Below are 24241 nucleotides of genomic sequence, written 5' to 3' on the forward strand. Positions count from 1 at the left end.
GTCAGTCGGGAATGAACGTTACAGCTCGTTGGAATTAGTCAGACGCAGCCTCGAATTTCCAGCACCTTAGGACCTTGAGAAATCAAACTGCAGCGTAAACACGGCTTTCTGTTCGCACCTATGCCGTCGGGTATTATTGGCTGTAGCCATGGTCATGGTACTCACGTGACTTCATTGCAGAGCGTTCAGACGTTAAAGCTCTACTGTCGAAAACATTCACAATTCATTTTCTCTGTCTTTACAGAGTATCCTGGTGCGAGATCTCGGAATGTGCAACAGCTCTCCGTTTCAAACGGATTATTTCTTCGGTTTGTTCCGTGTTAGCGCCGCGAAGCAACTGTGGCTATGAGCGGCGTACAGATGCGGAGAGGTGGAGATAGCAGAACAGGATAGGGTTGAGGACAGCGGGTCCGTATTATTTCGAATGAGAATGGAATCGATAACCACGAAATGTCCACGGAACTCCAGTTTCAGCGCAGTTATGACTGCGTTATACGTACGTAACAGCTCTGCCAGACATAGTTGTTGAATTGGTTACGCTGACTCACCAGCATGATCAATACGACCAAATTTCCTAAGAGCCGACATCCATTATTCACGCAATACTGACAACATGCAATGACTGCATGAAATATCGCACCACTAAAAGAACAGTACTCACCTGGAACATCAGAAGGAAGACAAGAAAGAAAAATAGATAGACCACCCTGTATACAACCACCCTGGAACCCCCGAGTGCTACCAGTCCAAGCGAAATGGCAGGAAACCAAAGACCACAGCCTGAGAAGCACCAGTGCTTTGGGTTGGCTCGTCGACGAACCTTCGGCTGAGTATCAGCAGCGTCTGCATCTATTGGTAAACCATTGATTGGTTAAACACACTCCTGAGAATGTCAATGAATGTCCTAAATGTTAACGTACCCATGTTGAGAATGGGCCCTGAATCATGACACGGTTCTCTTTTGTGGGCCCCCGAAATGTCACTCGGAGATCCACGGTGCCTCTCATCCATGTACTGATATAAAGTTATCCAGAACACTATGGTGTATGACATCTGCGAGCGATGGATCCACATGCAACGCATGACTGGGCGTGATAAAAGACTAGTGCTATTGCGCCTACCTTGCCGAAGAGTGCGCGATATGAGCTCTCGTGATACTTTATCAGCCCCAAATGAGAAAACTGTGGCAACTCCGTGTCAGTCACGTTGAAGCTGAAGACATACTGAAGTAGTAGCAAAAGCTCTGCGTATGCAACCAGTGCTGGAGACGTCCGCAAACAAGCTCGACGCGTGCTGCATTTGAGAACATCACTGCAGAATAAGAATTGCGCACGGTACCTTGCATCACATTCGCATCAATTCTGTATCTGCTCTCATTAATCGGCACAAGCATGCACTAGCAGTATTCGCTTGCAAGCTTAGCGTAACCTCTTCGTGTAGTGGGCTTCGTGTCGTGGTTTTGGTACTTAACGAACATCGACACTGTTGGAATAGATATACTTCGCATATGCACATGGACATGTTATGCATGTTCTTGAGGGCCGTTCATGTTTTCAACAAAATAGGACACAGAATGATATCATTCGAAATGAGAGTTGGCTAGAAGCGTGCTATGTGGTGAAGTCTGTTATAACAATGTGCTTCCTATACAATTAACAGTCTGCATAACGGGTCAGCGAAAATCCCAGCTTACTTGGACGTCATCCACAGAATGCAGGACCACAGCAGAAACACGAAGGTCAACCAGGAAGCATAGGTGATGCTCCAGGCCATCATGGCCACCAAAGTGAGCACATGGCTCGCGCCAGAGAGCAAAGTGAGATACTGGCACAAAGTAGTCATCCACTTCCTGCTCCGAGCGCTGTTGGGTACTGGGGGGATCACACAGCAGGGAACAGTCATGCCGCTTCGTAACGATTTGTTTTCTGTCTTGTTAGTGTTACAAGACAGGAAGATGTCTTCGTCCAGATCCTGCGATTGCGACATAGGTCTTTAACAGCTCGAAGTTCGTGAGAATCGTTGCGTTAAGCGGTAACCGCATAGGGTGTCTTCTCGGCGGAAATGAGGCGGCAGCTAAGGGATTTCTCGCGTGGCTGAAGAAAAAAAAAAAACATTCATAGAAGAAGGAATCCAAGGGACCCCAAGTGACGTCGTGCCGAGGGAAGTCAGAAGTGCCTCTGTCATGCGTTACGCGCGAACAACCTCCTCGTACAAATTCTCGCCCGCATATTGATGGTGCTGTAAATATTGGCGCTGTGTTGCAGAAAGTTCGATTCTAGGTCCTGGTTGCTTGTCCCTTAGTCAGTTGAGTGTCTTGTCGTAAGTGGTCTCCCGCAGAGCTGCTGCTATTTGACAGAGCGCAGAAACCGAAATATGAATAGGCAATTCCTTCGCGCCGCAGATGAATCATTTGTGTATCCTGTTTGTCATTTTGAACAGACACCACTTTTGAACGTTCTCTATTTTACGCGCGATTTCCTAGCCTTCTGTCGCGTATGCGCCTAGCCAAGACCCGTAAGGCCTGCAAGAGCCTGCAAGGAGAGGTATCGTACCAGACTGCACTGTACCGTCGAGAAATCTTTGCGCTGGGTTGACGATTTTCCCTCAGGCTGACGTCCCATGCGGAGAACTCACCAGTTTGGTGTCGAGAATATGCCGTGCGCGGTCACCGCTTTAAGGCCGCGTACCCACATGCGGTAGAGATGTGCGGAACCGCCTGCCGCAACCGGACGCGTATGCATGCCGCCCCAGCTATACTGCCTCCGCCCGCTACTCTCCACAGCGAAAGCTTGACAAGATGGCGAACGACAGCGAAGTCGAGCTACTGACTGTAGTGAACGTTTGCTTTCTTACATCTGAGCTTTTGCGAAATCAACATCGCAGACGCAAGAAACGCATGCTTTGGGTTCACTCGCTGTGACGATAGCGCGTTTTTTTCTTGTGAACAATGTTTAGCTTTCAACTTTCTGACATGATGACAGTCAATATCTTACACTTTACTTACCGGCACTCCCAAATTTTATTCCAGTGTCTACCCGAAAAGTCATTTTAATGCAACGCTCTATAATGTAGGCGGCAATAACATTTTATTTCCGTCATAAATTCGCCGGCCGAGAAACGTGAGCATCACTGCGACATACCTTCTAGTCCAGTGTTTACCCAAAGTGTGGTCCGCGGACCCCTGGGGGTACGCGAGAGTGTCCGTGGGGGTCCGCGACCGTCTCTCACGTTACAGTGAGGGTTTTCGTCCCCATAAACACGCGCTCGTACATGCTGCCCCATTTCCAAACACCCAGAACTTCCAAAATTGCTACAAGCATGCTTCAACGGCTAGCTTCTAATTTCTGATCGCAAAGTCCTGCAATGCACGTTTGTCCGCGTCATACACATACAAACAAGAAGAAGAAACAAGTCCGGAATCGTTTCTGAAGATGTATCGAAAGCACGCAGCAGCTGACGAGGTTGCTGGTTATGCACTGGCTGTGACGGTGTGTGTGTGTATGTGTGTGTGTGTGTGTGTGGTGGGGGGGGGGTCCGTGAATTGGTTCTCATCGCTTCCGGGGGTCCGTCACCGCCAAAAGTTTGGGAAACACTGTTCTAGTCAACGACGCCGTCAATGGGCGCGTTAGGCAGGCTGCCGAGCGCCATATCCCGGGTTCTCGGGGAATGTATCCTTGGTGTCTCCACTTAATTGCGTTTGTGAGGCTATCCGACAGCCGAGTGCCAGAGCCGCTGAGCGCGCGCCACCTATCGAGCTTTCTTCTGTCGTCTGCTTTTAAGTAAACATAGCAGTCAACCATAGCAGTCCTCTGGAATCGTATCACTATTTACCGCCGACATCCGATGATCCGGGAAACACAAAGAGCATGGGCATGTGCAACGGTTGCGCCATTTCGGCCATTTCGAAAGGCAGTGCACCGGAACATGTGGCACGCTCCGGAACTGGTCCGGCTCTTCCCTAGCGTTCTCCGGCTCCGAAGAAGGGGCGCGCAGGGTGCATCCGGGAAGGTGCACCGAAAGTCACTTTGGAGGTGTTAAGTGATCCCCTGAAAGAGGGAACGTTCCCGGAGCACGAACCTAACGCGCCCAATGCTCCCCGTGCGGGAGGCCGGAAGAAAACAAGAGCGCACGCAACTTCCGTTTACTTCGTGATTTGCCGACCATGTGCGGATGCCGCTATAAATCGTGTACTGCGCGATCGCCAAAAAGCGGAACGCGGAGGTGGCTTTCCACGCACAGCGGCAAGAGTTTACCGCGCCGCGTTCGCGTTTCCGCGCAGGTTCTCCGCATGTGGGTATGCGGCCTAGCTTTGACGCATGGACTACACTACTGCGTTTCAAACCGTGCAGACGTCTGCGTGGTTGTGCGTGCAACTGCGCTAGATGGTCCGAAACACGCGGCCCGCGATGATCTATTCTGTGGCCCAACGGCCCTCGATCGCTAAACAGAAGATTAGCTCCCGATATAGTGAGGGATTAGGAATAAAGCATTTTCAGGCGTTGTTGCTACAACTGCCGATATAGCACTGCTGACCTTATGTCCATGTCAGGCAGAACATACACATCTAAACACTTCGTCGGCTGATGAACCTCAAGGAGTTACGGACGGGGCAGCCTGATCTACACGCGCATTTTGATAAGCTACCTGTGGAACTGATATTAGGATAAAGATGGGCTCGTCTTTATTCTCACAGTAAATAATGCATTAATTAAATAAACAAGTGAAACACGAAAAATACAGACGGAATGGTTACGTACATTCTCCCTTGTATTTTGATATTTAAGAGTTTTAGTCATAGGAGCATTTAAAGTAGCGTATTCGAAGTCACCCATTGTCAATAATGTCAGCAAGTTGAAGCTGTACGTAGATACTGCGTGTACATGGGGGTACAATCGTTTATGAGGGGATACATATATTCGTGAAATCGTTCGTATATTTTCAGTCCCCGATTTGGATCATAGTGTGAGTGAATTCTGCACATACCGTCCCGCTCCATAATAACTGCACCGTTCCTGTTCTTTGGATACATTTTACTGTACATTAGGGAATTAGCTTACATTAGGGAAGATTAGGGAATCTTACCGAAGTTACCTCTTTGTATGTATGTGTGTGTGTGTGTGTGTGTGTGTGTGATCATGACGTGGTTTCCCACACACGACCCACAACTCGATTTGAGTTTGAGGACCACGCGCGCGGCTGTTCACATACATGCGGGCAGCGGACGAGGTATTCAACACGCCTATTTCGTGGCCTCTTTACCTATGTCAGAAAACTTTTATGTCTACTGCTTTTGAGTCGAGCGTGACAGAAGCTGCCCCCAGTTCGCAGCAAATGAATTTTGTTGGAATCGTGACGAATGAATCTTGGAATTCGTCTCACAGAGGGGGGAAGCGTCCGACATGCATTTGCGAAACGCACCCAGTGGTTCCCCGTTGGTGGCGCGGTGCCTACGTTGGAAATATATCAGATCGGACGAACTCCTAGCGTTCTGCCTTGCTTTCTGAAAGGTCTCCCCGCAGGGACGGTGCGAGAGGGAGTGCAACCCGGGGTAGCACCCCTGGGCCCGAGCCTCTTCGGGGGCATGTACGGCCCAAGGAGAGTCGTTATTATATAAAGATGAAATACTTAGGCCATGTTGTCGTGACGTGAGGAGCAGGCCCTTGCATGACCCATCCCGGAGACCCCTAATTTTTCTCGCCGAACCAGCTCACACGCGTCTGTCGCCAGGGTAAGCAACTCAAAACTCAAACACCAATCAGGATGCTCACCCATGCTGAATTTAGGAAACAACTAAGTATGGGTGAACAAATAGGAGCAAGATGAGTAATCAAGAGTAAAGAAACGGGGAGCTGAGTAGGAGATGAGTGAGCATAAATGAGCAAATGAGATAATGACACAGCAAAACCCTCTCGTGAGCATGAGTGAGCAAACAGGGATCTGGACAAGGAGTCATTGAGTATGAGTCAGCAAGTATCGAACTGAGCAGGGAATTAGTGAGAATGAATCAGCAGTCGTCGAGCTGAGCACGGAGTGAGTCAGCACGAGTCAGTGAGCGTGAGTAACCAAAAGGGTAGCTGATTAAGAGATGAGTGAACATAAATGAGCAAATGCGAATATGAATAACAGCAAAACTGACTGATGAGCATGAGTAAGCAGACGGAGGGCTTAGCAAGGAGTCAGTGAACATGAGTGTATGAACATGAGTGTATGAGCAAGCGAAGAGCGGAGCACGGAGCATGTGTAAGCGGCAGTCACGAGCGTCGATCCCTGCTCGAAACGCAAAAGAGACCTCGATCGCGATAATCAGACGCACGCCCTCATAACATCCAGGTGCAGCGTGTCATGATTACGTACATCGTCGTAAAATAAAAACCGCAAGTGAACAGGCATGGAGCCGGACGAAGTGTTCACACGACGTCTATTCGATTCGTACTGGAATAAAAATATGATCTCTAACTCAGTCGACTATAGACGGTGCGTTTAAGCTCGAAGAACGGCAAGCAAATTTTGTTCCTGCATTAATAAAACTCTTTCGGCAACCGGCAGATAAATGATATGGCACTACTTGTTAGTCAGGCTTTCTTTTCAGAAACGTAACCATACCATAATTGTCTACGCAGCACCTGAACACCAAGGCGACATAGAGACCAGGCCTTGCGACACCATGCACTGTCCACCGTCATTCTCTAAGTTCACTTACGTATTAATTACGTGTATTCAATTACGTATTACTAAGTTCACTTACTTAAGTATTAGAGAGCACGACTGTAATTCGGCACAAATAACGAATCCAGATATCTCCAGTAACATACGTTTGCGTCGGCGTCGACGTAGTTGCTTGTCGTGGAAGCATTTGTCTGTGCCTTCGTATCGGCTTCGCAAGGTAATATGGATGACTCCACTGTCAGCGAGGGACGTTCTGTCTTAGAAACCTGCACAGCAGACGTTCGACAAGTGACGGCAACGCAGCCTGTTACTGTTGGTTACCAACCTAAAGGAACTGCAAAGTGTATGGCAAACCTGTAGAAACCGTACGGTTCTCTGAAAGCTTGTAACTTGGACGCTTCAGATAATATTGATGATGTCAGATAATATATCTTCAGATAATATATAATATTGATAATATCGCTTTATATTGAGCACGTTTTCAGCAATTGATTTTCAAAGATTACTACGTAAAGCAGGCTATCGGACTCCAGAAACGCCCCAACCATGATTCGACTCATGCGGTTTGTGTATTCCGAAACACAAGAACGCAAACCAGACAATCGTGTAAATTACTTGGATGCGAAGTTTCGCAAACAGCAGCGACACAGCGAGCAGGCTACACAGTTTACACCAAACTTCTGAAGAGTCGCTGTCCTTTAAAACAAAGGCGAGTACTCATTAGTAACCTGTCTAAAATGCTTTACGTGTCGGGGTGTCTGTCCGCCAATCACGGGCTGACTCCAACTTTGTTCTTTGCGAACGTTGAGGGTCGCCACCTTCCAGTTTCTAAAACTGTTCAAAATCAATTATTGCGAAAAGTATGAATAACTGAGAGGTGATGACTTTGTGTGTGATCACACAGCCAAGTTCTATGTGATGGTACCTTGAAACATTGTGGTACCAGTTTTAACGCTCTTTGAATAAGAGTCACGTAGTTTAACGTAACTAGAGGACCACACTTACGTCATACACTACCGAAATGGAATATAGTAGGTTTTGCAGGAAGAACATCGCGGGCGAACATATTGGGTCAGTGACATCCAGTGACTGTCTAGAAGACGCCATTCTTAGAACGCTGCTTGTTGGGGTGAGGTCAACTGGAACAAGGGTTGGTGATCGCGACGATGATAAAAACGATAAAATTGGGGTACGTGAATTCCGATGACGTTGAACTGGCTATACATGTCCAGTGGAAGAGACACCAAGAAAACATCTCCCCATTGTCTTCCTCGACGCCACACTCACTCTACTCCACTCCGTCGAAGCTGCTACTGCTCAACTTAGTCATAACACTACTTGACCTCAAGAGCCGAGCACATGAGGCGACGTGTTTAGATGCAGTCACAAGCTTTCCGTTGGTCAGCCTAGCCTCGCAGCAGCGAGTGACGCCAACTTTTATACTTATATGCGCAATTCTGATGACACGAGCTAGACGCAATGTTTACTTTGCTTGTCAGTAAGTATTTCCTGGAAAAATATCTCCAATGTGCTCTTGTTTACCCATTAAGCGTAGCCACAGTTCCCGCAGCTATAACCAGTCTAGTGGTTCAGTTGATATATTTAGCGTAATGTACGTCTTCACAGTTGCTTCCATCTCTGCAGCGATTTGAGAAGAGATCTTGTTTAAGCTGCAATTCAGCGATGCTTCATGACTGAGAAGGAACAGATACTCACTGAGGGTTGCAGCATCTGGGTACGAGTCATAATTGCGGCGACATAGAAGAGAGCAATCACTGCAAAGCATTCCGCGTATGTAATCCAGTCCTGGTCATGGAATTGTAATGCGCGTACATCAGATGCTGTATCATTGACGAACAGCGATGTGTCACAGATAGGTTTCCGTAGCGCCGGGAGCCCCAGTAGCCTGCAGAACATCGAAGCGCGTGTATGCAGTAAGCATGCGTGGGGACAAGTTCAAGACACTGTAAAAAGTTTTGAAAGTGTGACACTTGGAAGTAATCTGTTGTTATGAAGTCACTCTCTTATATTTATGCTTAGAATTTATAAGCTGTTTGTAGGAATTACTTGTAAAATCTGGTCTCAGAAACAGCCCTGTGGTGCAAACAGAGCTAAATTCGTTTTCAGTCTCTTTTTAGTTGCATTGTTCTGTTCAGTTGTATGTCCGAAAATGGGGATGGAAGAAAATGTAGATGTAGTTCTGTGGCGCGATGCCAGTACATGTAATAACTAAACCTACTGTGAATATCGCTGATAAAAAGGGATCCCTCGTCCCCCACCAAAAAAAGAAAAAAACGAAACAATTCAGCAACAAACCTAGCACTGGTCGTTGGACAACTACTGGGTTGCTAGATGCAGGACCTGTTCTCCATAGCGGTTCCGGAGAGTCAACCAATACTTTGACAACTCTGGTGACACATCAATGTGCCCACGTAAAACAAAAATATCACCCCACTAATCATGTTGAACAGAAGAAAAGGAGGCAAGCAAGCTGGTGTATATCATTGAGCGAAAACATCTCCTTGAGTCTGGGGAGCAACGTGACAATGAAAACAGGACGAACACAGGACGGGACAAAAATATTTTTGTCGTCGTCGTCGGGTCTTGTCCCGTCCTGTGTTCGTCCTGTTTTCGTCCCCACTTTGCTCGTCAGAATCAAGGAGATGTTTCCGTTCAACCATCAATCATATCGGTACGGGCAACTGATAGACAATATAGATGATATTGCTCCGAAAGAAGAGTTTTGTGATAGGCAGCTCATATGTTCGGGATGCTGTTATAGGGATCCGGTATCATTAGAGATGGAAGATTGGCCTTAACCGGCATTGAATTCGCATTGACGCACTGTACCGCAAGTACTACCTCCTACCTTACGCAAGATAAGAGCTGTAGTATACCAGTCGGGATGCAAAATTGCCGGTTCTGAAGGTACGAGAGCAGAGAAACGCGTAGGGCAATTGACGTATCAAAGAGTAACGTTACCTGAGAAAGCCAATAAGGCGGTTCTGCACAACGCCAATTTGCGGGACACTTCGACAGGGTGCGACTACACCTACGTAGGAAATCACGCGCTATGCTATCCATCGAGTGCAAAACCGAAACCGGAAAACTAGCGTTGACGTCACAAGTCTGCACTCAAATTCCAGCCTCGCTGCTTGGCGAAATCGGGCACCGCCTGACTGTCCTTACTCCGTGGAAGGTCCCAAACCGGTCCCAAACCGGTGACCGCCACGACGTAGTTCGGGCTAAATCCCTGTCGACGCAGTAGTTCTCGTGCTCCCGGTAACGGTATATTAATCGCCCGGGCTCTTTTATCGCTTAGAACAAATTACCCGGTATCATACCTACCTCCACTGAAGTTCGGTAGGTGGAATAAGCTCCTGCGCGTAGTCCAACTGATAGAAATACACCATCACTATATGCAGTCCACTGTACAACAAGAGCAGGAAGCGTCTTCTGGAGAAACTGTCGTCCAGGTGGCGATGAAGGGCTAGGCATGTTCCCACGAAAAGAAAGGTGAGGAAATACGCCATGGATAATAGGGAACAGCGAAAGCTTCCCGCCGCAGCCATTAAAAAGAGAAGAGTTGACGCTCCAAAGAAACGGCCAGCAAGTCGGCTGCGGTCATGTTGTGGAGGTTGTAGTATGTGCTCGGTAGGGAAATTATCTGCAAAGGTGATATTCTTACGTTAGTTGCTTAGATGGGAACTCATAAGACGAAAGTGACAACGAGTGGTAGGTTAAACAGTGTCGGTAACGCAAACAAATCATGAAGTAGGATTTTACAAATTGTCGTCTCTAATGTGTCTAATGTGTGTATCGTGCACTACAGTACTCTTGAGCGGTCTGAAAGTGACGAGGTGGGAGGAAAATGTCTGTAGGGTATTTTCGTATATTCGCCTAGGGCATTTCCCTACGGCGTTGCATACGACACAGCACGAGGCTGTCTGCGCGCAAGGAATGAATATAAATGGGATTCAGTTTAATGGAGCTCAAGCGTATACGCGCGCATGCCTGAAATTTTCATATCCTCAAGTGGTAACCGCATAACCGCGTACGAGGATTTCTAGACGAAAAAAAAAAAAAAAACTGCCAACTTTCTCTCGCAAAGCAGGCGCTACAAAAGCACCCCAGACAACAGCAGGCGGGCGACAGCATGCTTCCCAGTTCCCAGGTTGGTCATACGGGTATCCGAAATGCCCGCCACGCTCGCTCGTGGAACGGTAGCGCGTGGAGCGGTCCTACTGGCTGCCGTCGACCGGCCGCTTCCGGCCTTCGCCGGATTTTTCTGTCCACCGCTGTTGTCGAGAAATCGGTGAAGTTCCCATTGCTCGCCTAGGCTCACCGGAACAAACGGTGACGGTGGCCGGTATTTTCGTCGAGAATGCGTCGTATCCGGTTAGCGCGTCATTCGGCCTCTTGAGCCTGTGGAACGTGAGAGTAAATGCTTGTCGCGACACTCACCTAGTCGTGGGCAGCAAAATAAAGTTGCCCCAGCTACTACGAAGACGACGAGGTCTAGTCCGAATAGGCGGAAGACCTGCACCAGAGTAAGGCCCTCCAAGCGGTCGATGCCGAGGACAGCTAGGAGACGCTGCTGTTTAGAGCACGTATCTAGCTCCTCCACTTGAGGTGCCGTTGCCAGCAAGAACACGTGGTAACCGATATGACAGAGGTGTACCACTGCGCAGGTTGCCAAGATGACTTTCAGGTAAATAGCAGGAGCTGAGAACAGGACATCGACGTGTTAGAGGGAACCAGGATAAATCTTGGTTGCGAGGCTCACCTGTTGTTCTATTGACCGTAGGGCTTGACGTCAGTGGATTAGCCAATAGCAGCAAAAGGTACAGCAGGGATATTACGTTGTAGCGAAGGAGTACAGCTGAAATATTATACGTCACATTTTTATAGCACACACGCACATAGAGCGCACACGCACATGCTCGAATGACTTTCATTATGTGTTGGCCATCGGGATGTATGACAACTGCGATGAGAAGTACAGTGCCTTCAGCTTGAAGAAACCGCGGATAATTCGTGACAGCTAAAGCGTAACACTGGCAGGGGTCTCTACTAGTAGCAAAATGACTAAACGTGAACGGGCGGAAAGTTGACTTAACGCAGACCAGACGGATCGCACAAGGATAGGCCTAGGGGCATCTAGGGGCACGTAGGCACAAGGCATGTGGCGTGACGATCACGAAATGAGCTTATGAATTGCCACTGAATTGACGAGCTTCAAGTTATTGCGTCCTTACCGGAAAGAAGAACGATGGGCAGCACGATGCGATACAACATCCAAGCTATGACAACCTTTACCATAGCTCTTGTTCGCTGCAGAGTAACAATATCTGTAGTTAACAGGGCCGAATGTTTGCCGTGTGACGAATTCCTGTGCACGCGCACGCACCGGGTAACATCTTCCACTCTTCGTGATGTCTCTCGCACAAGCGTTTCGGATTAAAAGGTACATACAACGCGAAATCTACGCTATGCAGCAGCCTGCCCCGACGGTAACTCGACGTCACCTTTCCGGAACATTACCGTACAGAGGGATAGCTGTGAAAATCGACTCACTGTGTTTGTGTTTTCTCCAGATTGAGCATCTGTTCCAGAATTATTTTCTGTGAGGAATCATAAAGCATAACTGCTTGTCTCTGATATTTGGTTTGGGGCGTGTCAGATGTCATGGATTTCGCATTGATAAGGGAGCACTTGCATAATCGAAGTAGATAAAGTAAACTGAAAGAAGGTAGAATGGGTAGGAACACTTTATTACAATTACGATGAACAAGGCTTTCGTGCAGAGCCTGCACTTCATCAGGTCAAAGAGTAGCCGTACAACAGGATGTATAGATATCAGTAGAAAGGGAGGGAGAAAGGAAAATAGTAAATCCAAAAACACAATCGAAGACACTTATCTAGCTGAGGGAGTTGAAAAAACAATAACTAAAATAGGTAAAAAGTGAAGCAGAGAGGACAAGACCAAAAACTACAGGCCAGGGTCATGTGTCACAGGGGAAAGTTAACAGCGCCGACAGCCAGAGTACGCAAGGCGACCCTTCCGATGCTCCCTGTAACCAGGAGTTTCGCGGAAGGCTCAACGTCGCTCTGCGGTCCCCAGCCGGCCGCACTGCCACCCCCCAACCCCCGGCCTGCGAGCACATCCACCCCCCACATCCACACTTCCTGGATAACGGAAGGACGACCCACTTGAAGCATAATTAAAAGTTGAACAACTGTAACGGGCCAGCGTATATGTTTAACCTCATGTGGCTGAAGGGAGCAAAATTAAGAGATCAGGTAGGATTCGCGATTTTTTCGTTTTATGTGATTTGTATATCCATATTCAAGGAGTACAATTGATAGATGAGTATTAAAGCCATGTCCCGATGCATTAAAGTGTACAGAGACAGGGGTGGGGCTATTATTATTGTCAGATTTGTGGCCATAAAATCTTTCTCGCATGGAGTTTGATGTTTCACCAACATATTGGACGTTGCATTATTTGCACATAATCAAATAGCATAAATTAAATGAATTGCAGTGTAAAGAGTGTCGGATCCTGAATGTAAAGGAATTAACGTTACTAGAGACAGATGTATATGCGTTTATGAAATGACATGTTTGACAGCGTGTTTTATTGCAAAGAGAGCAACCGGGTTGCTGTCGCATTAAGCGGGAGGAGGTGAGGATGTTGCGAATACTGCGAGGTCTGCGGAAAGTTACAACTGGAGCAGTTGGGAAAATATCCTTAAGTTTTTCATCGCTGTGCAGTATGTTCAGATGACGTTCAAAAATGGATCTAGCATTGTTCAATGTTTTGTTGTAGACGGTGACGAAAGTGATATCATCGTGCTGTTTAATAAGCTGATGGGATAGCAATGTATCTCTCTGCGAAAACTACATTTTAATAGAGCGTTCTCTCTCACTTTCGGCGGATAAATGCGCTTCCGAAAGTCAACTGACATTTCTCTAGCGCGTTCAAGAAATCATTGTCGTTAGAGCATATGCGCTTTAGGCGTGTAAATTTGCCGTACGGTATATTCCTTTTTTGGACGTTTGGGTGGTGGCTTTGGAAGTTTAGGTACTGGCGCTTATTGGTTGGCCTCTTGTAGGGTAAAAAGCGATAAAAACCGGGCTGTTTGGTGGAACATCCTAAAAGCGATAAAACCCCAGGGTAAAAAAGGGGTATGGTAAGCTGGCGGAACACTTAAGAACCTGTTCCGGGTGCGAGCCGCTGTTCAAAAACACAAAAGTGTTGTTTAAAAGTCATAAGTTAGGTGTTGTTCTTTATAAGGAAGCTTTGTTGATAAAACAGGCTGGAGATAGTTGCATTAGCGTGCCTTCCGTGTTGGTAACGGATACAATTCAGCAATTCATTGATAACTAACTCGAATTCTGGTTCCGGGGAGGCGTTTACTTGGTGCTCCTGTTTGCGTGATTATTTTGTGATAACTTTGTGATTACAGCATGATGGCCTTGACTGCCACTAGGGGTTGGGTGTGTGCAGCTGGTATATTTAAGATGTGTCTCTGTCATTAAAGTCGTTTGTCAGTCAGTGCTTCGTCTGTTTTGTCTCTCTGTGTCCCCTGCACTGGGGTTTTATCGCTTTTAGGATACTCTTGTAGGGGTCGGTAATAAGTTTGCCAGATTGTGTAGATATATTAACGTCAAGGAAATTTACCGAGGTGTTAGAATGGTTACAAGAGAATTTGATTGTAACGTGAAGAGAGTTAAAATGTTCAAAAAACGAGCACACTGAATCTTCATCGCTACACCAAATAACAAAAATGTCATCGATGTATCTAAGAAAAACTAGAGGTTTCGTTGGGAAAGAGTCTGGTGCTTTCTGTTCGAATTGCCCCATGAAAATATTTGCATAGTTCGGGGATACACGTGATCGCATAGCTGCACTTTGCACTTGGACAAAATGGTTGTCATTAAAAGTAAAGTTGTTATATGGGAGGACGAGTTGAAGAAGCTGAATAATGGCGGAAGTTTGGAGGATCTCAGAAGGGAAGGAAGAGAGGTAAGATTCCACGGCGCAAAGACCTTCGTCATGTGGTATATTGGTGTATAGTGATGCAACGTCCAGGGCAACGAGAGTCGTGTTACTAAAATTCATAAGTTGGTCATTTAACGAGTTAATTTTGACTATGAAATCATTGGTGTTCTTGACGTATGATGCAAGAAGCAACGGAATGTGTTTTATGCAGTGGTCAACAAAAAGGGATATGTTTTCGGTCGGTGTGTTGATGCCTGAAATTATCGGTCGGCCAGGGTTGTTCTCTTTATGTACTTTGATGAGTAGGTAGAATGATCCAGGTGTGGAGTTCTTTGGCTTGATGAAGTCGGCAATGTTGCGTACAATCAGGCTTCTGTCAAGGAGCTCGGTAATGCCTTTGTTGATAATTTTACAAAACGATGCCGTAGGGTCATGGTCAAGGGGTCTGTAGAACGAGAGGTTAACCAGGTGCTTGTTTGCTTCACTAATCTAGTCTGAGGTATTCATAACAACGATGCCGCCGCCTTTGTCAGGGCGCCTAATAATGATATCATTCTGAGATTTAAGATTTTTCAATGCGATTCTTTCTGATTTTGACAATTTGCAATTTATAGCGTTACACTTCAAGACGTTAGTGTGCGTTTCATGTCATTAAAGACTGCTTTGATGTAATTATCAATTTGATCGCTAGTTTTGGAAGGGTCCGGGGTCCAAATGGAAGGTTTTTTGAAAAGAGCTCGACCTATGTGTTCGTTGCCGTGAAAGAATGTTCGTAGGTGAATTCTTCTGCCTATTTTTGTAAATCGTTAAGAATATCGAACTCGTCAGTTGGTGGTGGGGTAGGGACGAAGCTTAATACTTTAGAGAGTACATTTTCTACATTTTCTGAGATTAGGATGCTTATCCCTCGACGATCTCAATTATGGCCGAGAAGCCGTTCTTGGAGCATCGGACTACCCGATCCGGAATCGGACCGGAATTTGCTAGCTAGCAACTTTTTCCCCCGGTATGCAAACGTCCGAGCAGCGGGTTGCCCATCCGGTGTCATCACATTCACACTGCAACGGAGAGCGAGTGCCCCCAGTGGCGCGCACGTCGAAGTTCGCTTGGTTTAGCGCAGGCGACTGAGCCCGAAGACGGGTGACAGCCATGCCTCTTGCGTGATCCAAGCGACTACGACCTATGGATTCCTGGCATTCATGTTCGAGTGACAACGGTCTCGTGACGCAGCTCGGGCGCCAACCTAGCAATCCCCGAGCGTTGGACCGTGTTCCCATGAAATGATCACCCGCTTTAATGTAAGAACTGGCTGCAGCTATAATTGCAATTCGAAAGAGTAATTATAACTAAATCAATCTGTATTTCTGTAATTTTCGCTTACGTCTTTTGACTAATTTATCCATGACGATAGCTTCTCAAAACAATCCATGCTAGGTGATATTTGTCATAGAGACGTGATAAGATAATCCTCTCAATGGGTAAGGCCCTTAGACGAGGCAGAAACAATGATGAGGATATAGAGGAATAGTGATCCCACTTATATATGACCATGGAAGGTTTTGGTTGGAGAACAAGGCAAGGTGTTGAATGTGATTCACTTGGTAGGTCCGGAATCGAGACGTACGACATTGTAGATGGGACAATATCAACTCCGGTATCCCTGTTTGTCACCAGAACGGCGTAGAAGGCCCCTAAGACTTGCTGAAGACTAGCTATAATTGCAATTCAAAAACAGTACTTGTAACTGTAACTCAGTTAATATTTCTGTAGCTCTGACTTCCGTCTTTTGACTAATTGACCCATGACCGATATCTTGACAAAATAATCCATGTTAGGTGATATGTGTCATAGAGAGGTGATAAGATAATCCTCTCAATGGGTATAAGACCCTTAGACGAGGCAGAAACAGTGATGGCGATAAAGGGGAATAGTGATCCCACTTATATATGACCATGGAAGGTCTCCGATGGAGAACAAGGCAAGAAGGTCTTGAATGTGATCCACTTGGTAGGTCGAGAACCGAGACGTACGACATTGTAGATGGGACAATATCACCTTGAAACTCTGGCATCAGAAACGTAGTTGATAGTTCTAGGCACCTCTAGGACGTAGGACAAGGCATCGTAGATTGGACAATATCAACTCTGGTGTCCTTATTTGTCACCAGATTAGTGTGGAAGCCGTCGAAACCTTGCTGAAGACAGTGTCAGGCCGTATTCATGTTGACACCGCAGATTTTTAGCATCCATTCGTTGTTGTTCTCGCTGATACTGCTCTCGAGCTGGCAATCTTTTCTGAAGTTACTGCAAAGCTTGCACGGTATTCTCCGAGTTTGTAGAAGCCTAGTTACAAGTTATCTGGTAAATCCGTGACGTATGACAAGGCATTGCAGATTAGTGTCTCTGGTGACAACTCTGGTGTCCTTATTTGCCACCAGAACAGCGTAGAAGCCGCCGAAGGCTATCTGCGAACAGAGTCAGCTTGCATCCGTAGTGTCGCCATACACTTTTTCATAAGCAGTTACTGGTTGTCTTCTCAATTACTTGTCTAGAACCCTGAAGTAGATGTAGATTGTGCGCACAATAGTAGCTGCACATAGTGTATCGTGCTAGGTTGTGGCTGAAGTCCCTGAAACTGTCTTTGCTCTTCTTTTGTAGGCTAAGCTATGTACGATATTTGCCTGCAGTTGTAGTTGATGTGAATTCGCAACATTGGCAGCCATGAATGCAGGATGGCTCGTGCGTGCCGGAGCCTGCAATTAGTCTCCGGAGATGACGTCCTCCGGAGCCCAGGAGCGCCGCGTTGAGGCTGCAGGTTGGACTTTCGATCCCTGGCTACCTTGTGGAAGATGGGGGTGATAAGATGAAGAGGTGATACGATGGATGGGATGATTAGTGAGATGAAGATACGACCACAAGGCAGACAACCCGCGAAAGTCTATCGGATGAAATTGGCCGTGATGGCCATGACTTGCGCAGCCGTCACGCAATCGACCTTGATCAGCAGGCGTCGGCTAGGCCGTGGATTTCAGCCACCTTCTCACTAACTCTTTCGTCGACGGCGTCGTCGTTCAAGAGCAGTAGGCGGCGAAGTGTCCTGGCCAAGTCCGTGAAGCGGAGGTGCCTGGGGTAGTTGCGAAGAATTTCGCCGATAATACCCAGGCACCCATCACGGATGCCTGGTGCGTGGCTCCTGATGTGTGAAGTCATTAGGGCTAGAATTTCCAGGAGGTAGCCCTGTGCCCTGGAAATGTTCCGGAGGTTCCTCCGAATTTCCGGAAAGACGTTCCGGGCCCCGATTTCGAGGTTCCACGTAATGGCCTCAAGAATGATAAGCAGTACGCTCGATGGGAGCGGGGGCTGGCGGCGGCGAAATAATCGCGCAAAGAATTCCATGACTGATTGGAACGAGAGTTGGGAGAGAGTAAATCGTTCTTTAGGGTAAACTGTACCCAATACGTTATCATCGTTTCTTGGGTGACTGTCATTCACTGATTTCAACGGCTGTAGTCTCTGCTTGTTGTATCAACTGAGTATCAACAAAGACATTATAAACGTATGCGTTACCGAAGGTACGTGAATAAGACGCGAGATTAAAAACAACTGGTACCTGTGCAGTGTACTGACTATTTTATTCGAAACCGGAGATACGGCATGAGATTGGTAAAGTACTGAGACAAACGACACAGCTAGCATCGCCATCTGGAGGGAACGATGACACTGTCCATAAACCGTTCCCAACGAAGGGGACACAAGACATTGGTGAACGATGACGAAGTTTCGTTGCCAAACAGTTGCACTGTTCCTTGGGCTCTGATGAATCGTGTATCTCCTCAGGTTACAGCCACATTTTACATTACATTCCTGCTGGAATATTCGACCCCAACCACTCCATACGGTACGGGCTTCGCCTTCGGGCAGAGGCTGCCATGAACGGGCCACAGGGCACACTTGACCTAAGCAATCGCACCGCCATTATGCATCAACCGCGTGATGCGGTGTCTCCACCGCTGGCTTGGAGCGATTCCCAATTGCCAGAAGCTTCTAATGAGCGTCGACCCCAGAAGCGTCACCGTGAAGAGCTCAGTAGCGACACTGTGACTTATGCTGGAAGCCTGACAGATGTTGAAAATATTCCCTCTGAAACAGAGAGAACCCATGTTGAAGACGAGTAAATGGACTCTTTCGAAGTTGTCACATATAGGAAAAACTGTGTGAGTGGGATTCCCGTTGTCTTCAAAACTACTCATCCTGCGAAGTCTTTCTGGAGAGTAAATCCAAACGTAATCGCAGGCGACATCGTCAAAGGTACGCAAGAAAAAATCTCGTCACACAGAATCACTCGGGATGGTAATCTAAGCATCAACGTCGCTTCAGAGTGTTCAGCTAAATGTCTCTTGCTGTTGAAGTCTGTTGCGGGTACTGAGCTTGAAGTGTCTATTGCCGCCTCCAACCTCCAGAGTCGAGGTCGGAATACCAGGCTTCTGAAGTGGTACATTGACGAAGAATTATTGGAGTACCTTCAATCTTACGGTGTGACAGGGGTTCGCAGAGAAGTTGTCCAGAGAAGATGACGGTTCATCCATAACCTACAAGAAGAAAAGCGTGATTCTGACTTTTCAGCCTGGAGCAGTCTTGTCAGCTGATGTGCGTCTTGGCTTCACATGTCACCCTGTCAGCGAATATGTGGCTCCTCCCGTACAGTGTTATAACTGCCAGCGTTTCGGCCGCATTGCTGGTGAGTGTCGCGGGCACGTCGCTGCAAGATTTGCTCTGGCTCGCATGATTTCAAGAGCTGCACCGCCCGTCGAGGTGGGCAGAGCAGCCGTAGCTACGCACGTTCAGAAGGTCATTTATGGATCAATGAGACATAAACAAACGTCCAACTCGAATCCAGACTACGTGAAACCCCTGGCGCAGCAACAGCAGGAGGTTGCTCAGCGTGACACCGAGCCGAAGCTACTTTGCTAATGGTTTCAGGTCCTATGCCGATGTGGTAAAATGCAATATGTCCGGAGAAGCACGGAACGTTGGTGTGGTGCACCACGCATTGTCAGCCCGGCGCAGGTGCAACCCTCATGCAGCAAGATTTCGTCTTCGAAGACCATCCTGAATCACCCCCCTGTATCGAAGCCGCTGTCTTGCGCTCAACTAGCTCTGACACTGAAGTTAAAATAGCACGCAGGCCATCCGTCTCGTCGGAACCTACAGACCTGCTGCTGTCACTTGTGCCCCTCTTTTTCGGAGCAATTCGCGTCCTTCTCCGTGGCCAGCCGGAATCTGCCAGAGCTCCCGAAGTTCAAGCCGTGCTAGGTTTTGAGCCACTCCTCGCAAGGTTCCTGCCTCAGAGGTCATCAACCGCTAGCAATGGCCTATACGTGTAATGGACCTACGGTTTTTCAGTGGAACTGCAACGGATTGAAGTCTAAAGCAGGCGATTTTCCGAACTTTGTGCACCGCCATGGGTTCCTGATTTTGGTGTTAGATGAGCCCAGAGCGGGTGCATCGTGTAGGCTTTCAAATTACGTGCTACACCAGTCCAAGAAACCAGGCCATGGACGGGAGATGGTATGTGTGCGGAAGGACTTGCCGCATTCCCTGGTAAGGTCATCGGTTCATGAGAACCTAGAATACGTGGTACGTATCAAGGATCAGAAGCACACTGTGGCCAGTGTATACGTTGCGCCCCATGTTCGTATTGCCGAACAAGATCTGCGAGGCCTTTTCGCCCGCCTACCTTTGCCTTTTATGGTATTCGGAGATTTTAATGCGCATCCTGGGGCAACAGTCACACTGATGGAAGAGGTCGTTTACCTGAGAAGGTTGTTGAGGAGCTGGGAATCTCAATTCTGAACGACGGGTCTCCTACCTTTTTTCGGGGGCGCTCCTACTCAAGCTGTTTGCACCTTTCCCTGTGCTCGAGGGCCATCGCACGCTCGATGCGTTGGACTGCCGACGTCGATCTAATGGGAAGGGATCATGCTCCTGTGCTCATTACTCTACTGTCTTTAACGAGTGGAACCCGGAGGTTGCGTGTCACAAACTGGAGGCAGTTTGCAGCTAAGGCGGAGTCTCAAACTTCTACTTGAGAAAACGATGCGAATTTCGATGACTTCACTTTGATTATAACAGGGTGCCAAGCCATGACAACAACTACGATTCCAGTTTCTGCCAGACGATCTGTCGTCGATGTGGAGTATTAACGGCTGCGAGCAATTCGCCGGAAGGCCGAACGCCGTTTCCCGAGGACTGGTGACTGTTCAGAGATTACAAATAAGCTTGTCGTATCAAAGATCTGCTCCGGCGTCGCCTAGATCGACTGGTTCGTAGAGCATGAAGATCGTTCTGTTCATCCCTATCACCCAATACCCCGACGACTCGAATATGGCATGTTGTGAAATCCTTGAGCTCCCCAGTGGCGCAAACGTCTCCCTTTAAAGCCTTAGCGATGCATCTCAACGTACACGAGCCTCTCCTTGCCGACGATTTCTGCAGAGTGATCCTAAGGCCATCAACAGCTTCATCATCTCCCGAGCATATGATCTCTCTTGAGATAGTTAAACTGGACACTGATACTAGGACCTCAGTCGAAAATTTTCCGCTGGACGTGGACTTCACGGCGCTGGAACTACCTGCGGCGCTGCGCGCTTCCCGTCTGTGTACTTCTGCTGGCCCCGACGGAATATCGAATCGAGCGATTTCAAACCTGGGTCCTGCAGCCTTACACGTTCTCCTACGGTTTATCAATGAGAGTTGGAGGGAGCGCAGAGTCCCTCACAGCTGGAAGGTGTAGCAGTAGTGCCTGTGCTGAAGCCTGGAAAGTCGCCCATGGCTCTTTACTTTTTCCGATCCATCAGCCTGACAAGCTGTCTGTGTAAGCTCACAGAGCGTACCATCATCAACCGGGTAGAATGGCATCTAGAGGCAAAGGTACTTCTGCCTCAGGCGATGGCCGGTTTTAGGAAATCCCGATGCACAATGGATTGCGTTATTGACCTGGTATCGATAATTGAGCACGAGCGTGGATATGGCTAGCTAACTGCCGCTGTCTTTTTAGACATCAAGAGGGCTTATGACTCTGTAAGCCACGCCCATGTGTTGCATCCATTGTGAATATTGAATGTTGTCGGGCGACCTCTTCGGTGGATTGCGTCGTACCTGGAGGGGCGGTCGATCTTTATCCGCACTGGCACTGGAAGGAGTCTCCACCACCTACTGTCATCGGGTGTCCCGCAAGGAGTAGTTCTGAGCCCCCTGCTCTTTAGCTTAGTACTGGCTTCACTCCCGAGCTTGCTTCCCCGCCGCGTGAACATCATGATGTACGCAGGTGACATCTGCTTGTGGTCGTCAGGCACGCAATGGCCAGCCATACCGCGTCGGCTTCAGGAATCGCTAGAGATTGTGGCGAACTTTCTATCTCAGCGTGGCATGGATGTGTCCATGGACAAAACAGTCGTCCTGCTGTTTACTAGAAAGAATCTTGCAGGCTTCCAACTCACCATCGGTGGGAACCCAGTCCGTAGAGTCACCTCACATCGGTTTCTGGGTGTTGTGCTGGGCAGATGCCTCTCCTGGTCAGCAGAGGTCTCGAGCCTTCGTGTGAAAAGGCTGCTTCACGCATTAACGTCTTGACGTTTGTGGCAGGCCAAACGGTGGGGGTCACCTTGTGCTGCGATGCTTGGGCTCCACTCTGCCTTGATTCGCCAGATGCTAGGGTATCACTTGTCGGCACTCCATGGCTTGTGTCCGACATCTGAGCAAGTTTTGCACAGCGTATTGGCTCGAAGCGTAAAGGTCTGCCTCGGACTACCACGTGCAACTCTGAACGACGGAACCATAGCTGAGGTTAAAGAGCCCCCTTGCAGGCGATACGTGCAACATAGTCTTTTCGTCGCTACGTTCGTCTCGCTATAGACGTTAGTTTCGGCCATTCAAAGACGACGTTTTTCAAGCATTCATAACGCAGTAATGTCATAGAAGAATCATATCCCAGCGCACATGGCACCGGTCCAACAGCATAGTCACTATGGACTTTTCAAACCCCTGTAGTCAGCACGGTGGTCCCGGACTTCCCGACAATAAACCTGCGTCAAGATGCGTCGTCCGTCAGTGCAGTCTGGACCTGATGACCCCGTACAGCAACCGAATGGCTGTATTCAGAGACGCTTCCAGCACGGCAACAGCGTCTGTTTGTGCTTACGTGATCCCGAACCTCCCTGTTCAAGGGTATCTTAAGTTATCACACCGTGCGTCCTCGACTGCTTCCGAAGTCTATGCAATAGCTCTGGCACTCAACTACATCGAGAATTCCACCAGTGCCACTACATGCGGTATTCCCACAATCACTTACGGGCGATTTCATTTCAATTCAGGCAGGGCCCCAACCTTTGGGTCCTCAATTTTCTTCGTTAATTTTTATATGATAGCTGCATGTGTGGCATGAACATTGGCGGTGGTCCGGATTTCCAGAACGAAGCGGTTCGTAAGATAAAAATTCAATAAGTGAGTAAGCGAGAAAGCCGGATTCTCGCGAATGCGTTTTTCGGCTACTTTGATGCGCAGTATTTCCTTATCCGTAGCCCACGTCACTCTGGCCTTTTTGCGACAGCATTACTGGGTCATGGGCTATGGCTGTGAGTGATATCTTTTCCCAGGGACCCCTGGAAGACCTTACAAAAAGGACACAAAAACGCTTCCCGTGCATTATTGCGCATATTTTGTTACCGTACCTGTGCGATTCACTTTCGCGGTAACCCGATAAAATGCATATCAAACGAAAGCTTGTTGTACGCTCTTTCTAATGGTATGCAGAACAAATTTCTTCATCGCGCTTTTTGTGGGGAAATCGCGTCTGAATTGACATAGGTCGACACGTTTTGTCGAAGTTGGCCAAGCATTCGCGTAAAAACCCCATGTTCTATTCGAAAAAGAAAAATTGTGCCTCAAGGTGGATGCTTTTTCTTGCTTTTGACGCAAAATTTCCCTCTGGTAAGCGCTCACAGGCCGAGTTACGGCCGTTGGGATCGACCCTACTCCGCAAGGCTCGTGCGAACTCATGCGCCACCGTATCGCTTGCCGGGCTTCGGCGCGCGAATTCTTCACGCATAGTAATCGATGGCTTGAATGGATTAAGACACAATTTGAAGTTGTAAATGGCACATATTTGAATCTGATTAATTGATTGGTTCAAAAAGCGAAAAGGCAGAAACAACGATGACAAATTATGGTACAGTACATAGAAATAAGGACCAGAGTAAACTTCTCTCAATTTTAAGATACACAGAGGGCTGATATTAATGCGGGATGCTGACTTCATTCATTGTTCGTGCAAGAAGGACCTCCGATGGTGCCGTGCCATTCGCCTTGTACCAGACGTGTGCGGACCGAAGACCGTACACTGGCCGCACTGTCGACCACTCGGTTTGTTTCGCACTTCGGAACGATGCAACTTCGCCTGAAGGAAGATGCAGGAGATGTGTTGCATGCCTGCGGTTTGTCAGCACAGAGACAAAGTCTTCGGCAGATCGTATGACGTCCGCTGCTGGCGACCGCAGGTTGTATACGCTTG

General features: G+C 47.9%; 1 protein-coding gene across 3 annotated transcripts in view; it reads right to left on the minus strand.

The window, feature by feature from the left end:
• Window positions 1-12064, minus strand: part of LOC135366458 (piezo-type mechanosensitive ion channel component-like) — a 70470-nt gene extending 58406 nt beyond the window's left edge. For 2 of the 3 annotated variants that reach the window (XM_064599173.1, XM_064599172.1), the window contains exons 1-10: window positions 11925-12064; window positions 11453-11548; window positions 11131-11391; window positions 10015-10333; window positions 8383-8572; window positions 6813-6932; window positions 1694-1971; window positions 1122-1293; window positions 921-1053; window positions 662-849 (exon numbers count right to left, since the gene is read on the minus strand). In XM_064599173.1, coding sequence (XP_064455243.1) covers window positions 662-849; window positions 921-1053; window positions 1122-1293; window positions 1694-1971; window positions 6813-6932; window positions 8383-8572; window positions 10015-10333; window positions 11131-11391; window positions 11453-11548; window positions 11925-11988 — 1821 coding nt within the window. In that variant the 5' untranslated portion in view covers window positions 11989-12064. The remainder of the gene's footprint in view (window positions 1-661; window positions 850-920; window positions 1054-1121; window positions 1294-1693; window positions 1972-6812; window positions 6933-8382; window positions 8573-10014; window positions 10334-11130; window positions 11392-11452; window positions 11549-11924) is intronic. The other variant, XM_064599174.1, reaches the window with a different exon arrangement.
• Window positions 12065-24241: the final 12177 nt, after the last annotated feature.

This window comes from Ornithodoros turicata, chromosome 8, assembly GCF_037126465.1.
Source record: "Ornithodoros turicata isolate Travis chromosome 8, ASM3712646v1, whole genome shotgun sequence".
NCBI classification, from domain to species: domain Eukaryota; kingdom Metazoa; phylum Arthropoda; class Arachnida; order Ixodida; family Argasidae; genus Ornithodoros; species Ornithodoros turicata.